This window comes from Lissotriton helveticus, chromosome 9, assembly GCF_964261635.1.
Source record: "Lissotriton helveticus chromosome 9, aLisHel1.1, whole genome shotgun sequence".
NCBI lineage: Eukaryota > Metazoa > Chordata > Amphibia > Caudata > Salamandridae > Lissotriton > Lissotriton helveticus.
In genome coordinates, this window is record NC_136070.1 from 521,159,947 (window position 1) to 521,186,558 (window position 26,612).

The 26,612-nt window shown below is 46.5% G+C and overlaps 1 protein-coding gene across 2 annotated transcripts in view; it reads right to left on the reverse strand.

Annotated features, from left to right (window-relative positions):
* Positions 1 to 26,612, reverse strand: part of SLC35F4 (solute carrier family 35 member F4) — a 536,946-nt gene that overhangs the window by 262,726 nt on the left and 247,608 nt on the right. The window contains exon 1 of one of the 2 annotated variants that reach the window (XM_078662095.1): positions 8,542 to 8,639. The exons of the other annotated variant lie outside the window; for it this stretch is intronic. Coding sequence (XP_078518221.1) covers positions 8,542 to 8,620 — 79 coding nt within the window. The 5' untranslated portion in view covers positions 8,621 to 8,639. Of the gene's footprint in view, positions 1 to 8,541; positions 8,640 to 26,612 lie in introns of those variants that run through there. 2 annotated transcript variants of the gene reach the window in all.

Sequence of the window (26,612 nt, forward strand, 5' to 3'; positions counted from 1 at the left end):
CTATTAATATACAGAATAAAAAGGGGAACATTTCATACAAGTCCTGACACCAGATGCACATTATTAGCAGCACTTCCTTTCTTCTTAATCCTGACAGCCGCGGTTAAAAAACCAGCTATATTGAAAATTTCCCTTATATTATTCAACATTTGCAAATAAATAAAAGCTGGTTTTGCATGAGTAAAACATTTGCCTTTTAAAATTGGTATTATAAAACGATTACAGATATGCAAAAAATATTCACAAAATAAAACAAAATTCAGAGAATCCTGAGTAGAGAAATTGTCACAGGTACATACATCTAAGTCCTCCAGCTTTTTCCATCCCTTTGGCTCGGCAAAAAGCAAATGTAGTTGGTTTAACCTAAATCGAACCAATAGGAAGCGATGTGCTGGTTAGACACAATGGTTAGGTATGGCTCAATCATTAATGATGTACATATCAGCTGATGAGCCCGGACAGACGGTTTGCTTAACTCATTCTGCTCTCTATTACTTTGAGAAACCTGAACATACATATTTTTAACCCACAATCTGCTTTTAATAATTTCTCCGGGGAACCAAAGAGCTTAGGTATGTCACTTAAATGTTGATCAAATATACACTTCCCATTTAAACGAGCATCATCACAAATCTAAACCACCAGACAATGTGCAATAGGACCACTTTTCTGCTGTGTTGCTGGAGAGTTGCTGGTTTTTAATAATGATTCTGCATATGGAAGAATCTTGTCCTCAGTAGTAGACCACCAAAATTACCGATTTAAATTATAGGTAGAAATGGCTTGAAGGGGAAAATTGGACTTCTGCATACTGCAAAATAAGAAATCAAAAGAAAATGTTTGTGGTATAGGGTCACTTTCTATTCTTGGTATTATGGAAAAACCAAGGACGTATGTAAGCAAGTCACTTGAAATCAAGGTTTTAGTCTATAATGGAACTATATCTCAATGACCTAAAAGTTGGAAACATGGCTGCATTGGTAGAACAATCAACGATTAAATGCACCCCAAATTGTTGAAGCGGACAGGACTTAGCTATGCTATTACTAGTCTTACTATAATATTTTGATTTTGTACCGATATGATGAGTTATATATTAGAAAGTATCCGGGGATGATAACATTGAATTAGGATTTTGTATATAAAGAGAATTAACAATTTCTCACAGATTGATTAATTGAGCTATTTGTTTTACCTGCTTCGTACTCAAGTATACATCTATCAAATCTAACCAAAATGCAGGTTGAATTTTTATACATTGCAGTCACGTCAGGTCATAAGAGAGTGATTGAAATTTTACATACATTTCAGTTACTATATAGATGGATAACCCGGCTTATGCTAACTTCCTTTAGGTGAAGATCTCGTGGCTTTAATAAAGATTTCCTGGTATCTGATAATCGGAGTACTCTGTTCCCTCTGTGCTTCTTGGAACACCAAGATCTCAAACCCTTGCAAGAACTAGATGGCCTCTGGGTCCCCAAGCGCCTTGTGAGACCATGGACATTCCAGGAACAGAATCTCATTGGCAGTTGTTTTTTAACAATCGGCTCAAACAATTCGGCAGTTCAGTCTACACAGATAATTCTAAGGCTCATAAGAAGGGACAGAAGTAACGACTAGTCCTCCGATTGAGTAGTGTCCTGTACAACTAGTGATCAGCAGTAGTCTCAATTACTTCCCAGTGCTATGTGTGGATCCTACTGATGAAGCATACCACGCCTGGTAAGCGAGGGTTCAACATACTATATGACAACTGAGATCTATGGCAATTCAATAAGATGTTTGGCTGTTTATTTCAAGAATGTTGCACTTTTTTATTTTTGTCTGTGTAAGGATGATGTACAACAGTTTCATAACTCCTCCTACTCCTCTAGCTACCTATGCTTTACCTGTCCAGTAAGAGGCTCACATAATATTCCTCCTGCTTCTGCCACCTTTTCTCTAAATACTCCTCTGTGCTAGAGAGGCCAGGGTTACTGTTGTTAATGTTGTTTCTTTGTTGAATTGTGAAACGCATTCAAAACTTTACACTACACAAAAGACATGCCCCCACATGCATCATTGTGACATTTTGCACTTCTTAATTTGCGAAAAATAAGGAATCGCAAATTAAGAAGTGCAAAATGCTATGCATCATTATTTTCGGTATTCATTTGTGATTCGGTAAAAATCACAATTTTTACCGAATCCCAAATAAATACCGAATTCTTAAGTTAATTTTCGCAATTCCCATTGATTCCTATGGGCCAAAAGGCCCATAGGAGTCAATGCAAATTGCGAGTGGCACTTAGAAAATTTCATGGGTGCAGGGGGGGGGGTCCAAAGGACCCCCCCATGCACCCCTGAAATGTATTTTTCGCATCATGTTTCACACACACATGTCCTAAGGACATGTGTGTGTGAAACATGAATGTTGAAAAAAAAACATTTTCAGCTTTTTAAACACTTTTTCCAAATTTACCGAGTGGTTCAACCACTCGGTAAATTTGGCACCCTAATTGCGATTTTACAGTTTTAAATTTAATGATGCATTGCTTTTAAGAAATCGCACATCTGCGACTTCTTAAAAGCACCCGCAATTTTAGAACTCGCAAACATGTTACGAATTCTAAAATTGCTTCATGCATCCCAAAAAGCACTTTTGCATTCGCAAACGGCCGATTTTAGGAATCGCACCGTTTGCGACTACAAAAATGCTTGATGCATGTGGGGGTAAATGATTAACATTGTCAGTGCTTCTTTTAATGTATGATGTATGAAAGAGTGAATCTTCACAAAATATGCAAGCAAAGTTTTCTTTTGGTTTTACATGTTAAATGGCAGTTTTTGAAATGGACTTGTCCTTGTAAAGTTTTAAAACACTGAAGACAAGTGTCCCCACTGGGGGTGAGTGTCTGAAAAGTCTCAGTGCTCTGTCCATCATCTCCTTGTGTTTGCATGTTCGCCCTAAGTTGGCAGGGTATGCCAGGACGTGGGTCCCTTGCTCACTTTGCCACTGGATTCAAGCTAGCCTGGCTGATGAAGGATGTTACCCAGAAACCGGTCCCAGGATGCTTGTTTCTGGTTCAGTGAAGACCTGGCTTGGCAGTTCGGGTCAGACTGTTCCCACGAGGCACAGGGTCAAGCCTGATTTGCATATATCTGGGTCTGAACTGAGGTGGCGAAGTGAGCTAAAGAATGAAGCCGGCCTATGCAGCATATGGGCAGCCCACTGATGGAGGTTATGCACAGGCTCAGAATGCTACTGCCAGCTATGCACAGACTGCTGCCTATGCTGCGGCTTATAGCCAACCTCCAACTGGTTACACTGCTCCAGTGGTTCCTCAGGCATACAGCCAACCTGTTCAGGCATACACTGCCAGTGCCTATGATCCTAGTACAGCAGCCACTACCACAGCACCGGCCACCTACGCAGCTCAGACAGCCTATGCTACCCAGCCTGCTTATCCTCCTTATGGACAGCCTCCTGTCACCACTGCACCAATCAGATCTTGAATTGATGGCGGATTCTGGTTCTCCTTGGACTATAATTACGAAAGATTATTTTTGCGAGAAATTTGGTTCAAGGATATCGGAAAAAGAACTAACGCCCCCAGATATCAGTGCCATGTGTTTCAATAAATCCACCATCGATTTTATAGGATATTTACAATCTACCATTAGTTTTAAAGGGAGGTCCGCTGTTATTAATTTGTATGTTGCAAAGAAGGGCATTGATGTACTTGGGTGGAGAAATCAGTGGAAATTAGGTATAATGTTAAACCCACGATCTAAGGATCCAGTTACAGTTGAAATTCCAGGAGCCTAGTCCCGACAGCTCGACGACTTCGAAGGGCTGGAAAGGTCCCCCGCTACACGGCGGAGGAGGGCACTGGACATTCCAGGAGCCTAGTCCCGACAGCTCGACGACTTCGGAGGGCTGGAAGTGGTCCCCCGCTACACGGCGGAGGAGGGCACTGGACATCGAATGCTGTCTTATTTAAAGCGCTTTGACAACCTAATCGGTTCAAGTTACTGAAATGTGCAACGTAATTGATTCTATGTAAACTGATAAATGTAACATGTGCTATGTAAAGCGCTCTGATAACCTAATCGGTTCAAGTTCGCGCTATAGAAAACTCTAAAAATAAATAAATAAATAAAATAAATGATGATGAATTCATCCCAGATCTGTGACTGGGGGTGAGTGTCTGAAAAGTTTCAGTGCTCCGTCTATCATCTCTTTGTGTTTGCCCCATGGTATGTATAACACCTTCAGTCAATTCTCGAATGTTTAGCCAACAGCACTGTATATGCAGGGTTTTGAGCTTAAAATGAAGTGTTAAAAGCAAATTTACAAGTCCCAAAATTAAATATGCTGTGGAGGGAAACACCAGAAATAGTTGATGGCATCACATATTTGTAGCACCAAATATCAAAAATGTAACCCCTGACTTTCTTCTTTTTTCTTGTATACAATCAACACTAAGCAGCCCAGTGGGTTAGAGGGCAGAGATAGCCTTTCAAATGCAAATACGAGCATCTCACTGCGAATAGGCTAACACTAAAGCTCCCTGGAAAAACAAACTGACATGCTAAAAAAATGCAGCCAGAACAATGCAGGCAGCAACACCCGAATGTGTCTGTAGAGACACTGATGAAGGAAAAACAATATTTTGGTACCTCCACTCAAGAGACTATCTTCAGCCTAGAGACTAGTGTGTTCAGAGATGAAAATGGAAAGAAAATACTCTGGGATGCCATATATTGGGTGTCTGACAGTCAACTTGTACATTTATTTTATAAATGTCTACCATGGATAAATTGTCAACAAGAAGAAATGTGTCAGTAAATCAGTACCAGCTTACGTAAGTGACCACCAACAGGCTGCATTTATACATATCATACTGGTTTAATGCACCTGCTCTACAGATTTGTGTGTGTCTAGCAATTTTAAGGGATTGTAATAATAATTATAAGATCACTCAGGCGGGTCATACGCTTGCTGGAGAACTATGTGCTTTTTCCCTAACAGCAATTTTGACTCATCATAAAGAAGCACGGAAGGTTAATGTGCCTGTTGCAAAGCACAACGTTAAAATGCAGATCAAACATTTGTATTTTATGTACATAGCCCAGAGGATTACTGCTTCTTTGGCAGAGATCCTTTTTATGATCTGGCTTGACAGCAGGGCGTTGGCTCCACCCACATGTTGGAAGGCAGGAGTATGTTTTGATTGGGCAGATGTTGAGTGCTTCCACAAAAAAGTGGTTGCCCTCCAAACAGCTTTGATCGTTTTGTTTATTTCTCCAGCTGCTTGAGGTTCATCTTTCAGGTGCACACGCAGGCCATTGCAATACTATTAATGTGTCAGAAAACTAGATACATTTTGTTTTCTCTGCCAGCAGTACAGATGGGAGGAGGACAGTCATTAAACTACATAGGTTTTTAGGTCTGGCTTGGCAGTTCATTCATAATCCTGACCCATTGGCATTGCCAATGCTTGTGTCACTTGAAGTTAATGCATTACAATCGTACTAGTACAGCACAGTGAACTATGAAGCGCGATCAAAGAGCCACGTGCAAACTACAAGGCATAGGTTTAGAACATTGTGCTTTTCTCTATCTTTCATTATTCTAAGGCTACTAAAAAGGATTCCTTTGGGTAGTAATAACTATTTATTAGTACAGGTAACCCCTTCCACTGTGTTTAAAATGTGACTTTATGTTTCTCCAGACTAAGCATCTTTAACATATAATGCCTAGCATTTTGCATGATATGTGATGATATGTGAATCCTATACCTTGTAACTCTCATTGCCTTTTGTAACATTTCTTGTACATTGATTTAGTGTCTCTGTATAATATGTGTGTGATGTGAAACCATATGCCACCCTACAGTGGAATGAGTAGCACTTTAAAAGAAATTAAATAAAAAAAATAGCAAGTGCTATTTAAATCATCATTAATAAAATGGCTCATACAGACAGATACATCTGACATTCTTACAGTGTTTGCATAACTTTCTACATCGGGGTTGAGTAAAGTCAAAAACCTGCCTCACAATCATAGCTTCTCGTAAGCATTGGTGCAGTGATAACATGGTGAGTGCTTTTGTTTCTCTTCATTGTATTAGCATCTTGGTATTAGGCTCCAGATAGCTTGCAAACTGGATGAGACGCAAACAAAAGGAGGGTTGATGGCCCTTTCAATAAGGTCTTGGTGTTGGGCCCAGCTGGAAGTAAAAAAAAGAAACCCCACTCACCCTCTGCAGACTGCTGCTCAGAATGGAAAGCAGACAATGTGTGGGCCCGGTGAGAGCAAATTGAAAAGGGGCAAATTCACCATATTTCACTGGGGCCGGCCCAGATCCAGCTCAATAATAGTTGGCGGATATGGGCTCTAGCAGGATCACCCTCCTTTCCTGCATCGGGTGTGATTTCGCTGGAACACCGGCAACACCATTGTGATGTGCCCTACCTTAAACAGCTGTGGCATGGTCTCTGGGTGCAGCCTCATGACAGCCATCAGTGGTTACGCACCCCTCTGCTACACACAGCCTTCAGGCCCATCACCACTCTTTCATCCCTGTCTCCCATGCCTGTTTCTGATCTTAAGATTCCTGTTCGCCAGTAGATGCTTACAATACAGCCCATGGTACCAACTTCAGCACAGTGACCCCTCTGAACCAGTGCTTAATTTGTAAAAAAAAAAAAATACGTGCCAGAGCTCTCGTCAGGAGGGCACTGCGGCTTCCACCACACATTACCCCTGCCATGCTGCCAATAATAGTAACAACACAACTACTAACCATCACACTCCTACAAGTGTGACAATTCGGACTATTTCAGGCCCCTCAAAGCTATAAGAATGGCTTAGGTGGCAGGTAATAGTAATTTTTAAAATATATTAAATTAATAATTAACTGTTGTGGGCATCTTCAAATTAGTCAGACAGCGCCACCTTGTGTTGACAATTAAGTGCTAGTGCCCAGCGCCGGAAACCACTGGCTCAAATTAAGCACTGCTCTGAGCTGATCTCTCCAAACCCACCTCAATGTGCCTCACTGCACGGCAGTTACTCAGCCTGACCTTGCTGCGCCCTCCTCGGACTTCCTATTACCTGACTCAGCTCAGACTCGTACAGCCGCCTCCTGAGCATTGCTGCCCCATGGCCGGACCCTGGAAAATGAACTTCCTGGAATTAGTAGTGAAGAGTACAAATACCAACAGGTGGTGCAATACGACACAAACTGTGTTGTACGATTGTGGAGAAGGCCCTGTCACTCAGCCTCCTCCCTCTTGCATAATTAGCTCCTTCCGTCCTTTTCTTTTCATTCTGGTACTTGTAGTCTGGTTTACTGCATCATAAATTCTGGATTAAAAGAATGGTATTCAGGTGTGCCTCAGGCTAACAAAAGAGCTATGGGATGGCCACAATCTAAGTTGTGAAACAGGAGTACATATCACACTGTACTTTAGGGCTGAGCTACTTTACAACAGTTTTTTTTTTATTTATTTATTTTTAGCAAAAATAAACAATTGCTGTGCACTGCACTGCCCTGCACATATCTGTGACTATATAAACAATTATGCTGCCAAATAGCTGCTTAATCTGGCACAATATATGTTGTGACGCAAGGAGAATAATTCAGAAATCATTATTAATCTGTAGTGCAACCGTGAATTTAAAGAAGTGAATAACTGTCCTTTTAGTAAATACGTTTTTAATTCATTAGGAAACTAAGTTTTGAACTTAAAAATCGTGCTGGCCTCCTAGATCCCATTAATAGTCAGCCTACTTAAATATTAACATTAATATTTTTTTTAAACAATCCTTTTGCTCAAAAAGGCATATCATTAAACCAAAGTCACCGCGCATGCGCCACGTAGCACGCGGACACCACTTTCGTGACGCCGAGCAGCGCTCGTGCGTTTCTGCTGACGCTAATTATGTCGGGCGCGTCGACTCCTGACGATTAAACTCAGCATTCCCCAAACGCACTTGGGCTGGAAACCTCACTGCAACACAAAAATAATGTTTCCCTCTTGGAAAGTGTCTGCTTTCATTTGGTTGCATCTAATGGACAATTTTTGCTCAATAACGTGCTAGCACAGGGGTCGAAAGGAACATTCAGATATGTAAACTTGTAGGCGAAGCACAGTTCGAATCCGAACGGTTTTTAGATTAAGGCCACAGAAAAGAGCATTCAGCCTTTGTCATTTCTCTTTTGCAATTCGTGATCCTATAAGTACTACCTTTATTATTATTATTTCATAGTTTTCAAACTTTACTATATTCAACACGTCCATATTAAAGAAAATGTCACATTGCTAGCTAAAGATTCAATTATTACACGACAAAGTACAACTTCCATAGCAATGCAGTTAAAGCATGAGGTGTGAACTAAAGCCAGAATAATGCACAAACAATCCCGATTGTCACAACAGACAAGCACTTATGCTCGTCATAAACCCCTTTGGTAACGAAGAGAGGCCGGATGAAAACTAAACAACAGACTCTGATAGACAGACACATTTAAAAAAAAAAACATGTACCGTCTGCGGCGTCCCTTGGATTCCGTCCTTGGCCGATGTAAGGTGAAATGGGTATCACCTTGGCCGTGTGTTTCCTCATCCTCTGCGGCTATTTCCCCATTGAATATTTTCTCTCAACGCGCCTACGGTGCATTTGGTCCAGGACAGCGGGGTCGCGTCCAGACCTGCTGCTGCAGTCGGCGAGGAGGTGATGGTTTGGAGATGCTGCAGGATGCTGCGAGCACTGATTGGCTGTTTCCAGGGGAGACCATTTGCAACGCCTTCAAACAATACTTAACCTGCTCGAACACGTCTTGGCAGTTCTCATTTGTTGAGCGCACCATTTACCATAACTGATGTTCTAATCGAAACCCTCATCACGCTCCCAAGAAATGCAAACAGAACCTCTCGAAAAAGAGGCGGGTTGGACCATGTATCTGCTAGCTAAAACGAAACCGGGTAAAACTGTTTAACACACGCCTTCTTTTCCTCCTGTTATTATGGCTTTGTATTTTCTAGTCACTTACTTGCACTTCGACTATTTTTGTATACTTTTATTTTGTTTATCATTTGTATCTTTTGAAATTTGGTCATTTGGAAAGCGATCTATTCTCCACTGTGTCTGGTTTGTGCAATATTAAAATATAAGGAATATAAATAAATTGCATTGAACAAATTAGTGTGCCAAACATTATCGAGAAAGGTTTAGCAGACTCTCTCTCAAATAAAAAAAATTTCCAGAAATTTGGGCACACACATTACTTCACAGCGCAATTTTGCATTTAATTAGCCAAAAAGCTGTGTGTATTACAGGCAGTTAAAAAATGAAACTCATTAAACATTTCAACACTTCTGGCATAGCACCAAGCAGCACTCTCAACAGTAGTAACCACAAAAGCTGTGCTGTTCCTTCGGGTTTAGTTACAGGGCCACATGGGCTGCTCTTAAATCCTACAAAGCCCGGACACCAGGTTAGATTTACTTGGCCATACCTCACATTCTTCTCGCTTTAATTTTTCAAGGTTCCTCCAAGGTGTGATTACTTCTGTGAGTAATAATATACTCTCAGGTCTCATATAACCCATATTTTAGTTCAGTCTTTTTAGAAGTGCAGAGCTAGCCCCATTTCTCACATGATTCTCTCCTCACCATTGATTTTAAGTGAAGCACCAGATTCATTGGGGACATTCTCTACTTGGATGAAATATTTGAATTTAGGGACAGATTTATGATATTTTGGCGCAGGGCAGCAGAGCAGGTCACCTTGCTGAGCTGCTCTGCGTCAAAGGGAAAGGGCAAGAATGCGTCATATGGCTCATTCCTGTCTCTCCCCCTTGTACTGCCACCGTTTCTGCAGTCTAGAGCCAATGCGGGCACCCTTGCACCATGGTGCACGGATGTCTGAGTAGCATTCAGGTTTGTTTTTGTGCATGAAGGGGCACCTTCCTGCACATAACAGTCCTAAAATGTTTTTTTCCTCTTTCTATGTGTACTGCAGAATGAAGCACATATAGAAAGAGGAAAAAAATGAGGAGAAATAGTGATATTTCTCCTCATTGCACCTCCTCTGGGGAGGCGTAAGGTTTTGGCGTATCACCAGGTCTACAAGGTCTTGTAAATCTGGGGATGCGTCAAAATCCATGGGTGTTGCATGGCAACACCCTCTGCAATGCCCATAGCACGCCTCCCTAGCAGAGAGTAAGGCAACACAGCCATTTGCGCTGCCTTGCCTTACTCCATATTTATGAGGCTATTCAAAGCCATGCAGAGTGCCTTCATAAATATGATTTAGTGGTATGCGCCACATTGTGTCACAAAAAGAGATGCAATGGTGAAGCAAGGGCCTCGTAAATATGGGTCCAACGGTCCGATGTAGGTAATCCCAGATTACCGATTCTTAAATACCGAATCATACCGATTCGGTATTTAAGAACAGGCAAATGGGATGTAGGTAATTTTTCTTTCAAAATTACCGAATCAGTAAGTTTCGGTAATTACCGAATCGGTATTTACCGATTTGGTAATTGACATTCATTCCTATGGGCCTGGAGGCCCATAGGTATGAATGTCAATTACCGAATCGGTAAATACCGATTCAGTATTTGGGGGAAACATTGAAGGGTGGCAGGGTGTCACTTTGACACCCTGTTGCACCCCTCAATTGTGTATGGGTGCACATGTTGCAGACATACATGCCCTAAGGGCATGTATGCCTGCAACATGGCACTGTTGGAAAAGCAAAAAAAATGCTTTTTCAAAGGTTTTCATTATTTACCACCAACTTGTAGTTGGTGGTAAATAACGAATCCGAAAATGGGAAAATCACTCATTTGAGTGCTACCTACATATCAGGATTCGGTAATTTACAGAATCGGTATTTAAGAATTCGATAATTTACCGATTCCTTAAATTACCGATTCGGTTAAATACCAAATCCTTAAAAAGTGCCACCTACATCTCAAAAACCCAATACCGGTCGGTAACGGCAGAAATTCGGTAATTTCGGCCGTTACCGACCGATATTGGGCCACCTACATCTGGCCCTAAGTGTATTAACTAGCAGAAAGGGCTATGGTGTTGTTCAATTTTAGGGCCACATGAACCAACTGCTCCCATTACGAGCCAATTCTTTATTTTGCATGGTGCAATTTAAGCTTTTTATAATGCATTTATATTCAAAGGATGACACCAGTTCAATGTCTTTGCCTCCTACAGATAATTTGTTTTAGGGGAACTGTTTTCAGCCTTCACCCCTAACCTCTGTTTTACTTGTGAGGATTGTCAGATGTTTACTTGCACAATACATATGGAAGAAATATTTACTTTTTTCAACGCAGTTCTTTTTTATTTTCATTAATACATCATTTGTCCTCCAAAAAAAGTGTTGGTTCTTTCAATCCACATAGACGGGTTACCTACTAGGAGAACTTTATTGAGGTAATTGATGAATAGGTAAAAATGTTTGGGACCAAGAACTACCCTGTCGTTCCCCTTTCTAATAACCGGGTTCTCTGGCCTGTGCATGTGCACTCCACCCTTAGACTAGTTGTGTTATCACACTATAGGGACGGCATTGTGATAACCAGGGCCAAGTCCAGGCCCTCCTTGCTAGTGTCTTCCATAGCTGGGTGACAAATTATGTTAGAATGAATGGATGAATAATGTAGATTGATAGAGCGCTACAATTGCCCACGGACATCTGGCGCTAATAGAAGTTACAACAAAACTTGAACAAAAGAAAGCAATTCTGAGCTGGAGCTAAACCTGGACAATGCTGGAGAATAGCCAGGTTTGGGGCTTTCTTAAAAAAAATAAAGTGATTTTCATATATTTCTAAGGGAAGTGACATCCACAATTTTGCTAATAGGAATAAAATATTCCTCCTGTTGGGCTGCATCTGATTTTGGGAATGTCTAGTTAGGAAATGTTAGTGGAATGAAGCAATCTTGCAGGTGTAAGTTGCCAGCTGGTTCCATAAGTAAATTAGACCTGAGTTGTAAAATGTCTGGGTGTAAAACACAAGGGTTTACATTGAATATGCTTATGCACCATCGTCAAACGCAGATCATTGAGATGTGCTTTGACTGATAACGGTCTGGGATGATAGAGGATCATGCAGGCAGCTGCATTTTGCACTGACTGTAAATGTTGTATTAGATATTGAGGTGTTCCCAAATATAGCACATTATTCCATTCTAGAAGAGATTAATGCTTGTGCAACTGTTTTACATGCATGAATGGGTATCAGCAGAACAAATGTAAAGAGTTAGAAGTAGAAGGAAACAGGTTGCTGCTATCTTAGTAATATGTTTGGTAAATATGAGTTGATTATCAAAGAGAGCTCCTAGACTCTTGGCTGAGCACCTAGGCCAGGAATCGGTGCAGGGCCTTGAGCCACCTGGAGGGGGATCAAGTAGAGACTTGTTCCCGAACAAAAGGATTGCAATATTTTTCACCATTAAGTTACAAATAATTGTTGGGCCTCCAGCCTGCAATTTGCTGGAATGCACTGTTGAAAAATTATGCTAGCAATATCTTGATGTACCAAGATTAACACAATAATTTGCATCTGGTCGGCATAGTAGACCAATGTAAAGTCAAAAGATCTTATTATGGCACCTAAGAAAGACATGTAGATGTTGAATAACATAGGGCTGAGGAATGAGTCCTGAAGAACAACACAAATGGTTGAGGAACGCATGGAGCAGAAAGGAGTACAGATTGCAGTCTGAAATGTCTTGGCTAAAAAGGATTTAAACCAAGTCAGGACCTTTTTACAAATGCCAAAATCTGAAAGCTCGTAGAGAAGGACAGGATGAGAGCCCATGTGAAAGGCTGACCAAGAGGTCCAAAAGAGTAGGGTAGCCAAAATACCCTGGTCTAGGATGACTCTGAGATCATCAGTTGTGGGCAGAATAAGTGACTCTGTGTTGTGGAGTCTCCTGAAGACTGGTTGGCAGAGTCTAGGAGAGTGCTCTCTTCTAGGTAGGAAGAACATTGCATATTGCCTGCCTTTTCGAAGATTGTAGCAGGAAGGGGTAGTAAAGAAATACATCTATAGTTGGAGAGTAGGGCAGGGTCAGCTGTTAGTTTTTTAAGACAAAACATAAACAAGGCTTATTTCCAGAGATGGGGATTAGGCAGATTTCAGAGAACTATTGAAAAGGGCGGTAAGAATAGGTCCTACTTCATTAGCCAAAGGCCAAAATATATAAGGGTGTAACAGGTCCTCAGTGGTGCCAGACTTTGCAGACCGCGGATATTACTAGTTGCTGTGATGGTGGTGTAAATTCATTGAAACTATTCCCAGCACATGAATTAAAAATGAGATATTCTGTCAAATGTGGCTCACAGTGAGACATTTTAAATATATATTTTACATTTTTCTTTAAAGAATAGTGCCAAATTGTCACATAATGATTGTAAGTCGAAGGTCATCTGGGCCTGTTTTACAGATAGGAGGCTCTTTCAATGTTTGCACCTGGTGCACTTAAAGCAGATGCACCGGGTGTAAACATGGAAAGGGCGCCATATCAGTAGGAATGAGGGGCCCTCGAGGCAGCCACAAACATGCACTGCCCCTAGGGCAGCACATTCAAGAGAAATGCGGAGAAGCTATTTAAAAGCTGCTCCGTGTTTCTCTTTGGAGGTGGCAGCCCACCTCCACTTTTTAAAGGGATTAGCGATCCCCTTGCAGACGGGTGCAGTGAGTGACTGCACGCACCTGCAAGGTGATGTTTGGGGGGTCCATGGAACGTCCTTTCATCCCTTTAGAGGGTTGCATTTAGATGGCACACTGAAAGTATGATGTATTTTTGGCGCACTTGCAGTGTGCCTTCTGAAGGAATCTTTGCCTCTGCACCCACGTCAGTGATACGGCACAGGCGCAGAGGCAAAGTGATTCTCTCATTTACATGGGGCAACGCCCCCATGCAAATGAGCGAAGGCCCTCTGTTGATAGTGCTGGCGTTGTATGTGCGCTAGCGCTATCTGTATTACAAAAGAGGTTGCACAAGCATCTGCAGTCCCTTTTGTAATATCAATGTGGCGCAGCGGTGCATAGAGCGGACGCAAACGCCAGTTGCACCCTCAGGGCACTTCTTCAATATGGCCCTTGGAGTTGTTTACAGTGGTAAATAAATATTTTGCTGAGTTTTAGATTTAGTTACTGTAGTAGCACATGAGTTAGCATTGCCCGATCTAATAAGCTATTTTCTATTTTAGAATGGAATACCTATAAAGATTTGTGGCTACAGTCGCATACTTTGTTTGCACTTCTTTAGATTCTAGCTTCTTAGATCTAAAAAATCATAGCACAGAAGAGAAAACTGTTGTTTTAACTTTGATCAAGTGTAACATTTATAAATTGCTAAATATATCAAAAAGTAGGTGGATAGTGTAAAAGCCAGATAAAACAGGCTGCTACAGAACAAAAAGCAAAATACTGAGAAATCTACTAGCTCTTAAAATTGTTTTAACATCATAGAACAACAAACACTACTGGCAATATGCTGTACATGCTGAAATGGTCTATTAAAATCTAGAGTTATGTTGTTCTAAATTGAGTAAAAATAGATTGATACACCAACTGTTAATAGAGTATATGACAAAACAGAATCTCATTTACTCGTGATGCCCTGGGGACTCAAGCACACCCATAACTCTGAAAATACACTCAGCAGATTTATTCAGCTACTACAACACTTCAATCGTCATTAAAAAGAGTGCATGGGCTCCACACTAAAGCAATTGTAGGTTCACCTTGTAAATTTACACTTAATTTAATTAGAAAAATAGACAAACAAAATTCTGTCATTCAAACAGATCACTACTAAGCTTTTGCCAAAATGTGCTTTTATATGTATTTTTATATCAGGTGTCTCTTGAACATCTCATCAACTTAAATGTATATTGAAGGTGGATTAGCTGAATTCATATGCAATCACACTCTAAAGAGGTCAATTGATTTGAAAACAATTTCACACTAATCGTTTTAATATTTTTACATTTTTTGAATTTTAGAATCACATTTTTTTACTTCAGCATTATCTGATCATATACTGAGTTGCTCTTTCATAAAAAAAACATGCTGGTTTTCAATATTAAACCGTTGCTCAACTTAACACTCATTGGTGTTGGGAAAGTCGTACATAGATTTTTTGTCTACTCTTTAACATTTCTGCACCACATGGAAGAATAGGCTTTTCAGGGAAATTAGTAGTTATGATTCGGTCCTACAAACAAACAGTAAATACACAGGAATGAGTTTATGAAGAAGACAAAGCTATGGTCAGCCGAAAATGGCTGCAATCCAATCCTACTCAATTTAACTATTTATTAATAGTTCTCAGCATAGATTTCCATAATGCCCAGAGGCAGCTTCCGAGAGTACACTATGCGGAAATAACGTGTACATGTACTGGCTGATGGATGACAGCATTGCGGTGTTAGAGAGTGAATGGAGGATAGACGGGAGAAATCAGAAACTCTTCTTCACTGCTTACTCATAACACTAAATTTGCTGATCCTTTCTTTAAAATATATAATTCTGTAACAGTGAATTCTACAGAGATTTTCAGCCCACTAACACTTTGTAGGTGACATGGATTCCTTTGTAGTACCAGGTTTTATAGGCAGCTGCTGCTCTTTTGTCTTCAGTGGGGATTTCAACATTCCAATGTTCTAATATTAAGTAGTTTCCAAACTAAAATGCATCTATTTTAGCTGAGAAAAAACGTAATGGCTATAAATCATGGATGATCCATGAAATAAACCACTCAAGCCAACATTTCTGAGAATCAATAGCAATATTCAGCAGAAGTTTTAACATTACCACTCGCCCCTCTGCTTATAGCTTTATGGGCATCACATTACAGAATATAGTCTTCCTACATTATACATTTAGCCTTATGTTGCAAAAGCAGTTAATTCCACCAACTTCCACTTCTGATCCCAAAACAATGTCATCCCTGTCCTGATCAGCACAATCTGATTGTTGTTGGAGCTAGCCGTTTCGCAACATCTGACTCCTGTTAATGCTCTACCATTGGGAATGCAGAGAAAAAGTTGTAAATGCTCTAAACAATACTTAACACCGCAACCAGAAATCTACTGGTGCAGCCAGTTCCCACATAGACCCCTTTTATGTTAAATTCACAGACTTCTGTTTTAACCAAAATCCATTGGCCAATAAACCACTGTAACTTACACTTATACTTACTGCGTAAGCTCTTTGACTATATTACATAATCTGCCCTTGGTTGTTCCAGGAACACTGTAATTATCTTTAAGTGTAGGAATAATGAAAGATGGATGTCAAGCTAGATATGATTCCCCTAAAAACTGCATATCAGTGCTCAATACCATTGTGTAATCGGGACACAGTTGTGAAGCTATACATTACCCCCAGGTCCCTCCTGACCTCGTCCCATTCCTTAAAATATGGAGATAACCATCTCCATGACAGAAAAAAAGAAAAGGAGAATGCTGGGATACCCTGCCTGCTCCCTCCCACTGGGAGTACATAAGCAGTACCATCCCAGCATGCAGCCTGTTCTTTTTTTCTGTCTCCGACAGAGTGGATGTTCGAGTGTGCTGTGATGTGTATTCCTACCTGCGCCCGCTCCTGCTGGGCTGGGGTGGCGTGCTGGTCCTTCTCTGCTTCCCCTGCCCGGCTGCCTGGCTTCGCGGGTACGGGTGCTGTTTCCTGGTGTCTGCCTCCCGGCCTGCCTGGCTTGCTGGGTCGCGGGGCTTCTTCCTGGCTGCTTCCGGTTTGCCAGCCCTTTGCGGCTGGTGCGCCGTCTTCCCGCTGTTCTTCCGGGTCGCCTGGGCGCGTCTCCCCGAGCTTGGCCGGGTGGGAGACGCGCTGCTCCTGTGGCTGGCAGGCGAGGCGCTGGATGGTTTCTGGTGCCGGCTGGGTGTGTGGGGGCCTTGTTTCGTGGTGCTACGGCCCCCACTTCGGGTGAGTCCCGCTTTGCGGTGATTGTCTCCTTTCTGGTGCCCGTGTCTGTTTGAGCTCCGGCAGCCTTCGCTCACGACTGTTATCTGTGCCTCAGTGGCTTGCTGGTTATGGCGCTGGCCTCCTGAGTCCGGGGATTGTGATGTTCGAGTCCTGTCTGTGATGCATACCGATCTCCGCTTTCTTCCATTTTTCATTCCTTTCCCTTTCAGGGGTCTGTGTTCAGTGGCTGCTTGGGCGCTCAATTCCTGGTTCAGCCTCGCTATGCCTCTTGTTGGCGGGTCTTTTCCGGTGTGTCCTCACTTGGGGGCTTCTGTTTGTCTTCCCCAGATGTGCGTGTGGTGTGGCCTGCTCTGCCTGGCGCTGATGTCCTGGTGGGCGCCTGGGCAGGTTTCTTGGGGGGCGTTGAGCTGTTGGAGCACTCCTCCTGCCCTCCTGGTGAGTACCGCGTAGCGGTCCCTGTTTCTTTCTTTGATGTCCGCCTTTCCTGCTGTCTTTCTTTTGCAGGTTCCTCCTGGGCCGGGTCCTTGGCTCCCTGCCTGTGGCCAGTATATAGCTGTGGCCTCGGCGGGGCGGACTGCTCTGCCCGGCGCGGGTGTTCTGGTGGGCGCCTGGACAGTCTGTTGGGGGTGGGGGGTGCTGTTGTGGCCCTCTTCCTGCCCCCCTGGTGGGTACCGTGTATCGGGAGTCCCTGTTTCTTGTCTGTTTACTGTCCTTGTGCTCTGTGTGGCGGTTAAGGCTGTGTTTGGGTGGGTTGGCCTTGCTGGACATGGTTCCGTCTTTGCCTGCTGTTGTCCGTGCCTGTTGCTGGTGGGTGTCGTCCTCTGGGTGTCTCCCTGACGGTTGTGTGGGGTGTGTGCTGTTTTCCTGCACTGTTTTCTCCACTCGTGTCCGCATGTCGCTTGGTCTCCTGTGCTGCATTGGCTCTTCTGTTGCTGCCTTGGTTTGCCTTCCCCTTGCCTCCTCATCTGCTTGTGTTCTGTTGCTGGGGGAGGTGGGCTGGTGGTGCGTTTTTCCTGCCCCCTTGGAGTCCCTTTCTCCCCCTCTTGGGTCTTGTCTTTGGAGGGGTTCTGGGGTGTTTCTCCTGTGGTGGGGGCCTCCTGCTTCCTGTGTGTTGGCCCCCTCCTTTTGGCTCTCTCGGGCGTTCTCATGCCCGCCTTTTTTGCTGCGGGGGTCCCCTGTTGCTCGGGCCCTCCTGCTCTGCCCTTTTTGCGCCCCTGGTGGGTGCGCTTGTGCCCTTGGAGGGGTGTACGTTCCCTCTCGCTTCCTGCCTACGCCCTGGTTCCCTGTGTTTCCTTTTTGTGTTCTGGGGACGCGTCTGTTTTCCCCTGTGTGCCTTGGGCGTGCCTCTTTGGTTGACTTGCCCTTGTGCCTTAGTTTGGGCTTTTTCTTCCTGTTCCCCTGGCCTGTGTCCTGTTTGGGGGTTCGGGTTGGGCCTTGCCGGGCTCCTGTTCTGTCTTTCTCCGGCTGCTGCGGCTCCCTGTGCTTTCTGGTTCCGGGGTTCTTGCTGGCTTTCTTTTCTGTTTCCGTCCGGCCTCTCCCTCTGGTGCTTGCCACTTGGATTGGGTCGTTTGCCGCTTGTGCTATGCTCTGCGGATGTGTTGCCCTGTGGCTGTGGCTTCTGGTCCTCCTGCTGCCTGGCCGTCCCTGGTGGGGTGTCTTCCTGCTGGGCCGTGGCTCGCTTTCTGCGGCCTTCTGCCCTTTGGTTCTGGGATTTCCTGTGGGTTCGGTCCTGGTGCGTGCCTGTCGGGTTCCTGCGGTATCCGCTGCTGGTCGCATCTTGCATCCTTTCGGGTGCTTTGCTTGGGCCGTGCTCTGGGCTTCTGGTTTTCGGCGGGTTCCTGTGTCCTCCCCTTGTTTTCTTGTTGGGGGGGCTGTTGGGCTCTTCCTCTGTCCTGGGGGCGCCTTGTCCTTGTTCGGCTGTTGGCTCCGGGCCGGGCTGGTTGTGCTCCTCCTTCTTGCCTTCTGCCTGGTGGGGTTTGGTTTCCTGTTGTGGTTTCCTTCTCCCCTCTTGTTTCTCTGGCTGGTGGGTTGTGTTTTGGGGCTTTGCTTCGCTTGCCTCTGTTGCCTCCGGTGGTGGCTGGGTCATTGGCTCTGCCTTCGGTGGGCGCTTGTTCTTCGTGTGCCTGGCTCCTGTGCCTCTCCCTGTCTGCCGGTCCTGGCTGTGCTGTGCCCTTTCCCTGCTGGTGGGTTTTGGGTGTCGGTCTCCCCGGGTGTGTGGCCTCTCTGCGCCTTCCTTTCGCCCCTTGGTTTCCTGTCCTTCTGTTGGTTGTGAGGGGTGGGTGCCTGTCTGGGTGCCGGCCTGCCTACCTGCCTGCCTGCCTGCCTTTGGTTTTCCCTGTTGGGCGCTTTTTGCTCCCTTCGGGTGCTTTTGCTTGCCCCGTGCTCAGGGTGTCTGCCTTCTGGTGGTGTCTCCCCCTGGTTTCCGGGGGGGTTGGGTTTGTTGTGCCCTTCCTCTGTGCTAGTGGGCCTTGGCCTTTTTGGTGGTGTTGGCTAGGGTTTCTTCTTGCCTGCTGGCCTGTTTCCCCTCTTGTGCCCTGCCCTGTTGGCCGTGCCTTTTCGCTCCTTGTGGGGTTTGGGTGTCTGCCTCCCCTGGTGTGTGGCCTGGTTTCTGCTTCCCGCCTCTCTCGCTCTGCCTTGGGTTGCGGTTGGCTTTGCTTCTGTTTTGGGGCTTTGGGGGGGCCTGGCGTTGGCCCTGTGCCCCCGGGCGGGCTGTTTTCGGCCTGTGCCCTTTGCTCTCTCGTTGGTGCTGGGGTGTCCCTTCCCGCTCCCTTGTTGAGTGGTGCGTCTTGGGCTTCTTTGGGCTCCTGTCCTTTGCTTTCGGTGCCGTTTTTTTTTCCCGTTTGCTCTGGGGGCCGAGGCTCTGCCTCGGTTGGTTTTGCCTTTCCGGTCCCTGTTTTGGCATCCTGTTCGCTTTTGCGTTTGGGTGTCAGGTGCGCCTCTTGGCTTGCTTCTGTTGGGCTTTGTGCTGTGGGGCCCTTCTTTGCTTCGGGTCCTTATTTTTTTGGTCCCTGCTGGGTTCCTTTCCTGGCTGCTCCTTCTCTTGGGCTTTGTAGCGGTCCTGGGTTGGTCTTCGGTCCTTTCTGGGTCCACTCACTTCGGTTGGCTGTGGCGCTGGATCCCTTGTGTGGGCTCTGTGCTTCCTTCCTTTGGTTCTCCTTTCTCTGGGAGGTTTGGCTGTGGTTGGCTGTTGTGCCTTTCCTGCGCCCCTTCCTGGTTGGGGGTTCCTTTTTGCCTCTCCTTCTGGGTCCTGGTGGTGCGGTTTTGTGCGCCTCCTGGCTGGCCTGTTCTACGGCTGGTTTCTTGGGGGTGGGCTGTGGGCCTTGTTGTTGGCCTTCTACCTTTGGGGTTTCGCCGTCGGTGGTTCCGTGGTGTCTCTCTTTTTTCCTCCTGCTGGGGGTCGGTTCCTCCTGTCCGGTTCTGGGGTTTTGGTTTCCCTGGTTCCGTGTGGGCCTTTGTTGTCTTTCTTGGCTGCGCCCTCGTTTTTGCCCCGGTCTTGGTCGTTTTTGGGGCGCCGGGTTCTTCTCCCGGTTGGTTGGCCTTTTGGGTGCTGCTGCTCTGCGGCGTCTCTGCGGGGGTTGACCTTTGGTTGGTCCTGCTCTGTGGCCTGGTTCCTCTGTGGTTCCCTGTTGCTGCCCTGTTTTCGGTTCTGCTGGGGGCTTCCCCTGCTGTGTTGGGGTTGTCCTTCTGCTTTGTTCCTTCCTGTTCCTTCGGTTCGTCCGCCCTGTGCGGGCTGTTCTTTTCTGCCCTTGTCCTTTGGGCTGGATTGGCCTGTTGGTTCCTGTTTGTTTGCCGGCCTGGTTTCGGGGGCTTCGCCCTTGGGGGCTTCTCGCTGGTTTTTTGCCCTTTCCTGGCTCCGTTCTCTGTTGGGGCGCGTGCGCTTCTCCTGGGCTTCCTTTGGTCGTGGTGGGGGGGCCTTGGTTTTGGCTCCTCTGCTTGCTCCCTTGGGGGCTTGGCTCTGCTTCTGTGCCTCCCTTCTGCATGACGGTCCCCTTCTGGCCTTTGGGGTCTTGGTTCGGGCCTGTGGGGTTCTGTCTTTTTAGTCTGGTGCCCTTGTTGTTGGTGGGGTTCCGGAAGGCCGGGTACTCTGCTTTGGTATTCTCCATATTTTAAGGAATGGGACGAGGTCAGGAGGGACCTGGGGGTAATGTCCTATTATTTACCGGTAATCTTCATTACTCCTGGTCCCGTTGACCTCGTCCCTTTCCTTACTTCCCTCCCTCCCTCCCTTGCGGCCGGCCTTCCTGTTGTTGGCTTGGTGTTTTCAGGCTGCATGCTGGGATGGTACTGCTTATGTACTCCCAGTGGGAGGGAGCAGGCAGGGTATCCCAGCATGCTCCTTTTCTTTTTTTCTGTCATGGAGATGGTTATCTCCATATTTTAAGGAATGGGACGAGGTCAACGGGACCAGGAGTATTGAAGATTACCGGTAAGTAATAGGACATTATCAGAGTTGAAAGTTTTACCTTTGTGAAAGGACTGTTACTTCCAGTCCCATCTCAAATCCCTGAGGTGAAAAATAGCAACCTGCAATAATATGAAATAAACAATATCGCCATTGCTTTATCGACAAGGCAAGCTCATATATCAGAAAGTGCAGATTTACTATTGTTAACTGCACATCTACCTAAATTGATGATCTATATTGTTTTTATTCGTTTTGTCCCATTACAGTACAAGCAAATAGAAAATTCAAGTGATCGTTATCTGCATAGCAGGTTATCACATACATACATGGTGGTAACATAAATTGCATACAATTACTTCACAACTTAACCCGTGCCACCTCAGTAATCTCGTCTCATTTGGGACCAGGCTGTATGGCCTACTCCTAATATGGCTCAGGGTTTAGCAAGTAAAGACATTTTTGCAAACTCCCCACCCCCTCCCCGCTCCGGCATTTTGGAAACCTAAATCTAAAAGGTTATAACTAAAATATAGCTTGTAAGAAGTTGAAAGTGGGATGTCTGTCCAGGTGAGTGAGTACTTCGTGAATCAAAGGTAAATGGGGAACTGAATACGTCCCGAGCCCGGCAATCCTCGTATCTCGGCTGCAAGAGTGGAGGCTCCTGTCTAGGCAGGGAAGTAGTGGTGACGTGTGAAGACATTTACAGAGCTTCATGGAGTGAGGGTGTCAGCCGCTTTCAAAGCTTCCAGCAAGAGGTCCCAACTCATAGCAATCAATTCCATTTTTAGGCCTCTTTTTTCCTCACGTCGGATAGCTACGCTTTCAGCCAGCCCCTATTGTTCCACCTTTTCCTTTCAACTGAGCAGTGTTGGGGCCACAGGGGATTTCCACCTCCTAGAAATACCTCCCTTAGCAAGGAGCAAGACCAGATCTGTGAATTTGGCACACACTTTGTGCTCTTTTCGCCTTCTGTATAGACCTAGTATACTTTTCTCTACTGTGTGCCATCCCATGTCACCCACAACTTTCTTTAAGGTAGCAGTTATTCCACCCCAGTATCTCCCTAAGCTGGGGCAAGACCAAAGCATGTGTAATAGATCTGCTTCCTGCTCAGGACATCTAGGGCAGGACGACAGGATGACAGGAAAGATGCCATGTATTCTATGCAGAGTCAGGTACGCTCTTCTGCGTTACCATAAACTGGATGAATTTAAAACAGGTGTTGCTGAATATTCGTTTTGGGTGTTCTAAAATCGTTGTCCATTACCTCCTCGTCCTGTCTTCCTTGCCTCAGTAATTACCCATGAGCCTCCGGCTCCACACAGAACTCCAAGTCTAAAAAAAAACCGCTCTAGTCTCCCTCTCCCTCCACCAAGATGGCCCCCAGCGGCTTCAGCCAATCCCATAAAGGAACACAGAACACACAGCGCGACCTGTTCTTTTTTTCTGCACTTCTCCAAGTGCTGTGTTCCCTGCTGGTCAGGTGAGTGGGGCTGGGGTCCTGCTTGAGCAGTTCCCTTATGTCCTAGGGTATCTAGTTTGGGGGAAGTAGTTTTGTGTATACTGTGTTTGTGTTAAGGTTGTTTTTTTCCCCCCTTCTTTTGCCTCCACGCCTCTTGTCCTGCTTAGCGGACTTTCGTGGTGTTTTATTTGGGCTATGAGTCATTGGGACTCGTTCTGCAGGTCGTCTGGAGTCCTGCTCTGCCGATTGTATGTACTTTCCTTCCGGCCGCGCGTCCTGCTGAGCGGACGTAGCGCAGCCGGGTGCGCTTGCTTTGGGTACCGGAGGCTCCGGATATCTCAATTCCGGGGCCGGGTGCGCTTGGTCTGGGGGCTGGGGGCTCCCGGTAGTGTTATGTACATGTTCCCGGGGCCGGGTGTGCTTGCTGTGGGGGCCGGAGGCTCCCGTACGCTTCTTGCCTGCTGCCTGTTCTGAGCGTCTTCTCATGGTGTGGTGGGAGCGCCTTCGGGTCTCCATTGCTCCTGCTGCCGGTGACGGTATGGGCCTAAATTTGCGCTTGCGCGCGGATCTTCTTGCTGCCTTTATGTTGTTGGAGGTCGGGCGAGGACTGGTTTGTATGGTTGCCTGGCAACCTCAGGACCTTTTTATGCCGGGCTTTTTGTCCCGTTCCTTGCCTGTTTTCTTTCAGCCACTTCACTCGTGGGTGGCTGTTATGGAGCGTGGTTCACCTGACTGTCCTACTCCTGGTTCCTTGGTTGCGGCTTCTGGTTCAGGAGTGCAAATTCCTTCTATGGGATGGTTGCAGCATATGGGCAATTCTGCTGTGGTTCCTGCTTTGCGGGATTGTTTGCCAGTTCCTCCTGTCTAATGGGCGAGGATTGTTGACGCTCCTTAGGTTGACTCTGGCAATGATGTCCAGGGTCGCTTGGTGCAGGGTGCCGTCCTTATGGAGGTGCTGTGTCACTTTCGCGACTTGTACTGGGTTTTTCCTGGGTCGGTCGTGCCTCTGGGGGATGCCTTTTCACGGTATCGGCGTCATGAGCCTGATTCTTTGCCTCTGCATTCTTCTGTATTGAAGGTTTTTGGGCATGGGCTCTTTTTCGCGGTTTTTTTGAATGGACGCTATCCTCTGTTGGACTTTGCTGATATTTTCACATCCTCGGTTGGGGTTGTTTCATTGTTGGCCTGTGTGTCCTCTCAGGGGGCTGTTGTTTCTGAGGATTCCTCTCCTGCGGATCCTGTGGTTCGTATGGTGGATGGGGCGATTGTTGCACTTTTACAGCTGCTGGATTTTATATCTGGGCTGCGGCCTATTACTCTTGCGCGCTCCTTTCCTTGATTAAGGGTTTTCAGTCTTTGGCTGTCTTGTTGGGCCAGGGGGACGATGTCTCTTCTACTCTGGCTATGTTGGAGCTGCGGGTTCGCCTAATTTCTGAGGTCTCTTTGATTACTTGGTGGTGGCGGCTTCTGCGGCGGGGTCTTCTGTCGCTGCGAGGCGTCAGTTGTGGCTTCGCTCCTGGGAGGCCGATGCTGCGCTGCTGTGTCTCCTGGTGACGATCACTTTTTCTGTGGTTTGGCTTTTTGGTTCACCTTTGGAGATGGTGATGGTGACGGCGGTGGACCGTGTAGTCCTTGCTGCTGTACGGGCTGGTTCGAGTCCGCTCCGTTTGTTCTCGGTGGGATTTTGGTCCTTCCGGGTGGGGTCGTGATGGTCGGCCTTTTTGTGGGAAGGGGCGTGTCCGGGGTGCGCCTTCTTTTGATTGCTCCCGGTTCTCGGATGCTTCTTCATCCTCCGCTCCCGCTTCCATGTCCTGCTGGTTCTCTCCTGGTGTGGGTCCAGTTAGGGGTCGCGTCACTTTCTTCGTTGTTTCTTGGCGCTGGTCTGTGTCAGATCGGTGGGTGCTACGGGTGGTGTCGGGAGGTGTTCCTCTTGGATTTCCCTGGCTCACTCACGCGGTTTCATGTCCACTCCTTTTCCAGAGACGCTTGGTGCGAGTGGCTCTTTTGGGGGGTGTCGAGTCCCTTGTTCTGTAGGGGGCCGTCATTCCCGTGCCTGACGATCTATTGGGGTTGGGGGTTTGTTCCATCCTCTTTCTGGTGTCAAGACGCACGTGGGATCTCTGACCTGTGATGGGTTTGTAATGGGTTCATTCTCTCGTTCATCATTCGACTTTCATTTTGGTTTCCCTCCAGGTGCTACTCCCTCTGATGTCTCAGGGGGTTTACTGACCTCCATGGCCTTAAGGGATGCTTATCTGCATGTGCCTGTTCACCCGGATTCTCAGAGGTTTCTCTGTTTCTGCATCCTGGGTCGTCCCTTTCCGGTCCGGGTACCTTCGCCCAGGTTTTTTGCTATGGTTCTGGCTCCTCTTATTGGCCATTTGCATGGGCAGGGCATTGGTGTTTTTCCTTTTATGGCCGATATTTCGATCTCTGCTTCTTCTCTTCAGAGGCGGAGTTGCATGTCCGGTAGGTGTGCCTTGTCCTGGGGCCTCACAGGTTCCTGGTGATTGTTCCACGATCCTCCCTGGTTCCGGCGCTGGTGTTGACTTTCGTTGGGGCTCTGTTCGGGTCTCGGTTGGGGATGGTGTTCCTGACCCCTGCTCGGATTCTGTCCCTGGTGTCTGCTGTGCGGTCCCTGTTGTCGAGGACTTCTCATCCTGTGAGCCTGTGATTGCGGGTTCGGGGTCTGATGTCTGCCTCTTTGTTGACCGTGCCATGGGCTCGCCTTCACATATATCAGTGGGTGTCCCGCACTTTTGTTGCATTTGGAATCCCTGTTCCCTGGATGTGAGTGTTTTGTTCCCTGTGTCCCCGGGGGTTCGGGTGGTCCTGGTGTGGTGGTTGGCCGAATGTCGTCTGTCCAGGGGCCGCCCGTTTCTGGTTGTTCCCTCCCGGGTTATCACTGCCGATTCCGGCCTGCTGAGGTGGGGTACTTCTCTGGGGGTTTCTATGTATCGGGGGTTTGGCCTCAGGCGGTGTTGTCTTGTTCTTCCGACTACGGGAGGCTGGGTCCTTCCTGTTGGGTCTGTTGACCTTTTTGGATCTCCACAGGGTCACCGTGTGTTGGTCCGGACGGACTGTCACGTTCCCTCAGTTGCCTCGGCCGTCGGTTTGTTGTTGGGCGGAGTTGAGCCTGGCGTCCCTGTCTGAGCTTTACCTGACTGGTCGGGAGAACTTTGTGACGGATTGTCTGAGTCCTGTGTTGCCTTCCATGGGGTCTTTGTCCCTGCCACCCTTGATGTTCAGATGGTTGCGGTGGATGTTTGGGTCTCCGATTGTAGACCTCTTTGCTTCCCGGCCCTCTGCCACATTCCGCTGTTTTTACACGTTTATGCCTTGTCTGGATGCTTGGTGTGTGGTCGCTCTGTCGTTCCTTTGACCAAGGGGCCTGTTGTATGCCTTTCCTCCTGTTCCCCTGATTCCGAAGGTATTGCGGTAGATCGAGAGGGAGGGGTAGTTTGTCCTTCTGGTTGCTCCGGGGTGGTGCCGTCGTCCTTGGTTTCCCCTATTGCTGGAATTGGCTGTTTCTCCGGGCTGGACGTTACAGTTCGTGCCTTTTCCTCTGTTGGGTCCTCTTCTACCTCTGCCTGTGTTCCGGTCCCTGGGTCTGCGGACCTGGCTCTTGAGACGGGATCGCTCATGCGTGGCGGTTGTTCTTTGTGGTTGCTGGCGCATTCTGCAATCTTGGAGGCCTTCTACTCTTATGTCCTACGCTAAGCGTTGGGATCACTTTGCCTCTTGATGTGTGTGTCACTGGCTGT